General features: G+C 48.7%; 1 protein-coding gene across 1 annotated transcript; it reads right to left on the bottom strand.

Moving 5' to 3' along the window:
- Nucleotides 1-6,636: 6,636 nt before the first annotated feature.
- LOC115202650 (stonustoxin subunit alpha-like) lies at nucleotides 6,637-7,583 on the bottom strand. Its single transcript, XM_029766729.1, has one exon. It carries the CDS (start codon nucleotides 7,549-7,551, stop codon nucleotides 6,637-6,639), a length of 915 nt encoding a protein of 304 aa, XP_029622589.1. The 5' UTR covers nucleotides 7,552-7,583.
- Between the last annotated feature and the right edge of the window lie 688 nt (nucleotides 7,584-8,271).

Here is an 8,271-nt window from a genome sequence, read left to right as displayed (position 1 = left end):
TCAACCAAATGACCCTTCACCAAAACACACCACCCCGAACCACATAAAACGAATAACCTCTGTCACGCCCTGACCAAACTACAAAACAATTAACCTTATATACTGGCCAGGACGTGACAGTACCCCCCCCTTAAAGGTGCTACCCCGGAAGCACCTTAACAAAAAAAAAATAACCCCAAACAATACCCAAAAGAAAAATTCCCCCTTTCTAAAGGGAGGGAAGGGAGGGTGGCTGCCGTCAACGACGGCACTGTGCTACACCCCCCCTCCCCAACCCACCTATTTTTGGAGGTGGCTCCGGCTCAGGCCTTTCCAGGCTGTCTGGGCAGTCTGGCAGCTCGGGACAGTCTGGGCAGTCTGGCAGCTCGGGACAGTCTGGGCAGTCTGGCAGCTCGGGACAGTCTGGGCAGTCTGGCAGCTCGGGACAGTCTGGGCAGTCTGGCAGCTCGGGACAGTCTGGGCAGTCTGGGCAGTCTGGCAACTCGGGACAGTCTGGGCAGTCTGGCAACTCGGGACAGTCTGGGCAGTCTGGCAACTCGGGACAGTCTGGGCAGTCTGGCAACTCGGGACAGTCTGGGCAGTCTGGCAACTCGGGACAGTCTGGCAACTCGGGACAGTCTGGGCAGTCTGGCAACTCGGGACAGTCTGGCCACTCCGGCAGTTCAGGGCAGTCTGGCCACTCCGGCAGTTCAGGGCAGTCTGGCCACTCCGGCAGTTCAGGGCAGTCTGGCCACTCCGGCAGTTCAGCGCAGTCTGGCCACTCCGGCAGTTCAGGGCAGTCTGGCCACTCCGGCAGTTCAGCGCAGTCTGGCCACTCCGGCAGTTCAGCGCAGTCTGGCCACTCCGGCAGTTCAGCGCAGTCTGGCCACTCCGGCAGTTCAGCGCAGTCTGGCCACTCCGGCAGTTCAGCGCAGTCTGACCACTCCGGCAGTTCAGCGCAGTCTGACCACTCCGGCGACTGTTGACTGGCGGGCAGCTCCGATGACTGTTGACTGACGGGCAGCTCCGACGACTGTTGACTGACGGGCAGCTCCGACGACTGTTGACTGACGGGCAGCTCCGACGACTGTTGACTGACGGGCAGCTCCGACGACTGTTGACTGACGGGCAGCTCCGACGACTGTTGACTGGCGGGCAGTTCCGACGACTGTTGACTGGCGGGCAGTTCCGACGACTGTTGACTGGCGGGCAGCTCCGACGACTGTTGACTGGCGAAGCTGGGTTTACGCACTTGCCGTTTAGTGCGGGGAGTGGGAACAGGACGAGTCGGACTGAGTGGACGCACTTCCGGGTCCGCACGAGAGACAGGAGCTCGAAACCCAGGGCTATGGAGGCGCACAGCCGGTCTAGATCTTACCTCCTGCACAACCCGCCTTGGCTGGATGGAACTAGTAGCCCTGTACGAGCGGAGTGCTCGTACAGGGCAGCCTGGGCTGTGCAGGGGCCTGATGGTAGCCGTGCGTAGAGCGGGAGTTGGGTAGCCTGGTCCTCGGAGGCGTACCGGCGACCAGATGCGCTGCGCAGGCATCCTCCTACCAGGCTGGATGCCCGCTCTAGCACGGCACCTGCGAGGGGCTGGAATAACTCGCACCGGACTGTGCGTGCGTATGGGTGAGATAGTGCGCTTCTCAGCAAAACATGGCGCTCCCCACCTCATACGCTCCTCCATATAACCACGGGTAGCTGGCTTCCGGCTCTTCCTTCGCCTAGCCAAACTACCCGTGTGCCCTCCCAAAAAAATGTCTTGGGGGTGCCTCTCGTGCTTCTCCCTCAGCGCGTCTCTGGCCTCGTACCATCGCCTCTCCGCCTTGGCTGCCTCAATTTCCCACTGCGGGCGCTGATAATCCCCAGCCTGATGCCAAGGTCCGGCCCCATTCAGAATTTCCTCCCAAGTCCACTTCTCCCGCCAGTCTAACTCGAACTCCGTCTGCTCCTTCCTCTGCTGCTTGGTCCTTTGGTGGTGGGTGATTCTGTCACGGTTGTCGTCGGTGAAGGAGGACCAATACGCAGCAGAGTCGATAGAGTTCATTTTGAACATTTAATGAAATCCACACGAATACAAAAACAACAAACAAGAAAACGAACGATAACCTGACAGTCTGCAAAGCAAAGCTCAACACAGCACAATCACCCACACCTCACAAACACACCCTCCTATATGGGACTCTCAATCAAAGGCAGATAGACAACACCTGCCTTCAGCTGAGAGTCCCAACCCCAATTAACCAGACATAGAAACAGACATACTAGACCAGACATAGAATAACTGAAAACCAAACAGTCCCCAAAAACCCCGGAATACTTCAACCAAATGACCCTTCACCAAAACACACCACCCCGAACCACATAAAACGAATAACCTCTGTCACGCCCTGACCAAACTACAAAACAATTAACCTTATATACTGGCCAGGACGTGACACTACCTAAGTATGACTCTCAATCAGCAACAACGATGTACAGCTGTTCCTGATTCAGAGCCATACCAGGCCAACACAAAGAAATACACAACATAGATAGAACCTAGAATACGACACATAGAACATAACCCAAAACCCCCGGAATACTCTAACCAAATACCCCTCTACATAAACACACACCCCGAACCACATAAAACAAATACCCCCCCTGCCATGTTCTGATCAAACTACAATAACAAATGACCCCTTTACTGGTCAGAACGTGACAGTACCCCCCCCCCCCAAAGGTGCAGACCCCGGATGCACCGCACAAAAAAAATTAACACAAAAATAAACCCCCCCCAACTAAAGGGAGGGAAGGGAGGGTGGCTACCGTCACCGACGGTTCCCGTGCTACACCCCCCCTCCCCAATCCTCCTACTGTGGAGGTGGCTCAGGCTTTGGCCTTAGTCCCCCACCTAACCTGTCCACCCCCGCTGAATACCTCTGGCTGAAGCACATCGCTGTAGACCTCGGGCTGAAGCACTTCACTATAGACCTCGGGCAGACGGACGATTCTGGGAGCTCCGGACTGTAGAGCGACTCTGGGAGCTCTGGAATGTAGGGCAACTCTGGCTGCGCCGATTCCGGACTGTAGGGCGACTCACTCGGTTCCGGACTGTAGGCCGTCTTACTCAGTTCCGGACTGTAGGCCGTCTCACTCGGTTCCGGACTGTAGGCCGTCTCACTCGGTTCCGGACTGTAGGCCGTCTCACTGGGTTCCGGACTGTGGGCCGTCTCTCTTGGTTCCGGACTGTGGGCCGTCTCTGGACGGGGCACTGTCGTCGGACACTCTGGACGGGGCACTGTTTCCGGACACTCTGGACGGGGTACTGTTGCCGGAAGCTCTGGACGGAGACTGCGCACTGAAAGCCTGATGCGTGGGGCTGGTAGTGGAGGTACCAGACTGGAGACACGCACCCCAAGGCTAGTGCGGGGAGCAGGAACAGGACGAGTTGGACTGGGCTGACGCACTGGAGGCCTGGTGCGTGGTGCTGGCTTAGGAGACGCCAGACTGGATACACGCAGCTCAGGGCTAGTGCGAGGAGCGGGAACAGGATACACTGGGCCGTGAAGGCGCACTGGTGGTCTTGAGCGCAGTACTGGCACCACCCTTACTGGCTGGGTGCCCGCTTCCCCCTGCTAAATTGTAATTATTTGCTCCATTGGCCTATTTATTGCCTACCTCCTCATACCTTTTGCACACACCGTATATAGACTTATTGGCTTGTTTGTTTACTCCATGTAACTCTGTGTTGTTGTCTGTGTCACACTGCTTTGCTTTATCTTGGCCAGGTCGCAGTTGTAAATGAGAACTTGTTCTCCACTTGCCTACCTGGTTAAATAAAGGGGAAATAAAAAATACAAATAAAAATGAAGGTCAGTCAATACGGAAAATTTCAAGAACTTTGAAAGTTTCTTCAAGTGCTGTCGCAACAACCATCAAGCGCTATGATGAAACTGGTTCTCATGAGGACCGCCACAGGAAATGTAATTTAGTCAGTTCTACAGTGCTAGCTTTAATGTAAGCTGTCCCCCAAGGAGGGAAAACTAAAGCTTGCCGGTCCCTGACTCAAGAGGGACCATAGTTTTCCGGTCCTTTGAATAAAGGTTAAGAAACACTGACCTAGACACACACCTTTGTAATTCCCCCCTACCAAACATGCTACTTCCAATGTCATGACTAACATATTACTTACAATATGTGCCCAATAGAAAATGAATAGTGAACTTCTTGAATTACAAAGGACTTTTATTTAAAAAAAATAAGGATAAACAATCAACATGAAAGTAGGCAAACGTTGTACATTTTTTGCTAGATGGATGATAGATGGATAGATACTTCATTATATCAAGAGCGGAAAGTATGTCTATATTTATATGAATCAATGTCTGCTTTATTTCTACATTAATTTCTCTTACAATAATCAGTCATTACCAGAGGCAAAATCAGCTGCTTCATTTAGATTCACTAATGTAGAAAATGTGGTACACTAGCTGTCCAGGGTTTTGTGTTTGTACATCAACCTGCCTCACGCTACAGAAACAGGAGGCAGGCTCCTGTTCTGTGGGCCGTTCTGGCTCGCACATGTCTACTCACTTCATGTTGAAAATGTGTCAACTGCGAGTTTACGTGATGCTCGTTTTCATACAATGCATTGCAATCAACCCCACTAAGAGGACAATTTAGTGGGTCTAGAGATATGTCTGATTTAATCCTACAACTTTAACTTTGTTATGACCCATTCACTTGATTTGCGCATGCTACTGAGCGTGACACTTGGTCGGAAGCAAGGCGAGGTCATGGACTTTGAGTTAGGCCTACATCTTCCCTGGCCAAGCACTGACTACTTTCTGCATTTGGTTGACTCTTTTTGTGATCTTCTGCAGTCTGTCTTGTTTCTCCTTAACCTTGCGTCGCTCATCGGGGAGTAGATGCTCTCCTCTTGCCATCTTCTCCAGAAGCTCAGACTCATATTTCATTTTCTTCAACCCTACGATGCGATCTTCGAAGCCTGGCTTGTGTTGGTCCTCTTCGGTGCGAATGAGTATCTCGATGTACTCCACAGTGGAGAGAGAGCTTGGCTTCAGTGCAATCTCATTTAGTCTTTTAAGACAATTGGAGGACAGCTTGATGAAGTACTTCAGCTTGTCCTCGATTACAATGTACTCATCTTCAATCTTCTACAGAATCTACTTGTTGTTCATAAACTTGCCCATCATGAAGTTGTCCTTCAACTCTTTAATGGTCTTTTTCTCTGTCTTAGTTTCATATGTCCACAAGGCTTTTTCCTTGTTGTGGTGAAGGTAAGAGCAGTTTCCTGGACACATGACACAGTTACCATTATCATCCATTATGGCACATTTTTTGGTGTCATCCTCGTTAGGCAGAAAGCAGCTGGTGTGGCATGTAAACTTGCAAACAATGCAGTTTGTAGCAAAACAACTTGATTTAGTCCTCTTAGCAACTAGAACCTCTACCTCTGTCTCAAAGTCTTGGTTCTGTTTCAAATTCATGTCATCGTTCTGCAGGCACTGTTTGAACGTTTTGATCTCATTCAGCTTGACAGACCTGCTGTGATCTGAGGGGTCAGTCATGTCATGGCCTTCTCCAAACGCTCACGTTCTTCCAACACTTTCTTGGTCATTGTTAGATCTTGCTCTCATTGCTTTACAAGTCTTTGAAGAAAGCGTTCATCTGGTTTAAAAGTTGACCTCCAGACAATCTTTTCTAGTCCTTCCTCATTATCATCCTCTGAACCATCTCCTTCAGAGCTTACCTCTTATACTTGTCCTTTCCAAAAATGGACAGGATGGAGTCAAATACGTATTTCTGATTGGCACTGAGACGGGCGAGGGATGCCTGCACTACAAAGCAGACTGCATCAATGTAATCAATCCATAAAGAGTTACACAATAATTCCTTCACTTGCTCTGTGATCAGTTTATCATGTGCCATTCCTCTAGTGTCTCCAAACCCTGTTGTGTCAATAATGGTCAGTGAATAAGGAATCTGAAAGCCTGGCTGGTTGTAGAGCTCGTATGATGTTCCGATTGAAGTCTGGCTCTCAGCCTGTGACCTGTTGGTCACCTCATGGATGAGCTTAAAGGGGTAGCGATCTTCCCACTTTACCCCGAGAATGTAGTTGATCATGACATTGACCAGAGTGTTTTTTCTTCACCTGTGGACCCCAGAAGCAGGATTACCTTATTATTCCCTTTCTCAACTTCCCCTCAGTCCACTCAGATTCAGCCTGCACAGCGTGGTACAAAACCTGGTACGACTCCACAGACTTGACGCCAAGGTTGGGAGGGTTGATTTACACGTGGACACACTCATGCTCCAGACTCTTGATGGTGGGGACACCTGGCTTTGATGACAGTTCAAACTCGGGACTCAACAGTGTCCCTCTCTCATAGACATGGATGGAGTATACAGTAATGAACTTGTTTGGAAATGATGCAATGCAGAATGCAATATTTTCTCTGTCTTTGTTTGACTCGTTGAAGTCTAGGAACAGTTTTATGGTTTGCCTGGTTGTACTTCTTGTACTTCTTTCATTATGTCAAGGTAAGAGCTGACAACATTCATATATCTCTCTCTCTCTGTCATCCAGGTATGTAATTATAAGGTCATTCTGGAATGGAGAGCGTTCCTTACTGTTGAGCATTTTCATCAGCTCTTCTTCCTCCATTCCTCCATTCCTCCTATGTTGGGAAGAACTTTGCAAAGACCTTTCTGGAAAACCAGCTTGTACTCTGAGCACACGTCCCTGAACTTGCTGAGCTTGGCTTTGATTTCAGGGAACTTGATAGCCATGTCTTCCTTCATCAAGTCCCGGAATTGTACATTAGTGTTGTCCAGCCCATCCAAGATTCGCTGTGCGTGACACACCAGGCTAACACTGATCTGCCTGACTAGCTGGGCAGCTGCAGAGTCCAGGTTCCTGAGAGGATAGAGCCAGACAGTCATTGGCACAGCATGTTCTCCCTTCTCCCCTAGCAGATGTGGCAGGCCGGCATACAGCCTGGTGGCATCTTCAAATGTGACAGGGTTGTTTTCTAGTGAAAAATCACCATGGAAAGTGCAGCTGAATGTATTGGCCTGTTGCTTCTCTTCCTCGCTCATCTTCAGTGATGCCTGCCCTTCTATTGTTATGAGGGGGATCTTCTTTATTGTGGCCTGCAGGTTTCCCTGAATATCCTGGTGGTTTTCACCTGAGGAAACCTCACGATCAAAAACAAAGAAGGCTTGTGCACCGTAGAGAATGCCAGTCACCACATGTGTGGCAGAACCCTCTCGGAAGACATTATGCTGTTTCACATTTCCTGCCCCCAGGTGGTCCATGGTCAGCTGCTCGAATCGAGGGGTGGTACGGTACTGCAGAGAAACCCTAGACTGATGCTTTGAGGTCTTTTTATCATGTAGGAATTCAGCAGAACCCTTCACACTGACTAAGCCACCAAGGAAACTGGCCTCCAGAGATGCAGACACATTCAAAGCTTGTGACTTGTCTTCACTTGAGTCGGAAGCAATGATTATGAAATCAGTGTTAGGTTGTGGAGAGACATTTATGTCTTTCTGTAGCATTTCAGAATCCCAGAGTGTGACACCTGCAGTTTAAAAATAGAGAATGACAACTAACTTTTATTGTGAAAAAAATAACAATCTCCAACGTGCACATGCAGAATTATTTATTCATGTAAACATGGTTTCATTCAAAGAACTCATTGAACGTAAATTTTACTCAAAGTAATTATTGTAGGTGACATGACAACCGTAGTTACAAAAGCAACAACTATCTTTGCCATTGATCACTTCTGTAACAGCATGACTATATATGACTACTTCAAAATGTTGTGGGTCCTCTAGCTTTTCTAACTCTGTGATGACCATAGAGATGTCGAAGACAGCTCATCTTTGCAATGGATGCTTTTGTGACAGTATTGGTGTCACCATTAAGGGCTATTCATTTTAAAGTAGTCAATTTCTTCTTATACTTTTATAAGTGTATTTGCAGTTCGTAAAAAAACGAAATGCTGCATACCACAACATACTGTGCTACAGTTTGTTTTGTCTGAACAGGTATAAAGCCAAGTTTGGTGATTTACTGCCACCTGCAGTTATGGAATGTTTGGTCAGAAGTATAATTCATTGGCTGACCCCTCCTGCTGACCTGAATGGAATTCTGATGTCCTTCCTTAAAAGGAGCTTCATGTAACATTTTTGAATTGTAATTTAAGAAAATGTCCATACAATGACTGCATTAATAATAACATAAAATTAAATTATAAAGTTTGTAAAGGCTAC

Source organism: Salmo trutta, chromosome 12 (assembly GCF_901001165.1).
Source record: "Salmo trutta chromosome 12, fSalTru1.1, whole genome shotgun sequence".
Lineage (NCBI taxonomy): Eukaryota > Metazoa > Chordata > Actinopteri > Salmoniformes > Salmonidae > Salmo > Salmo trutta.
Note: the sequence above shows the minus strand (reverse complement) of the source record. Positions and strands in the feature narration are given on the sequence as shown.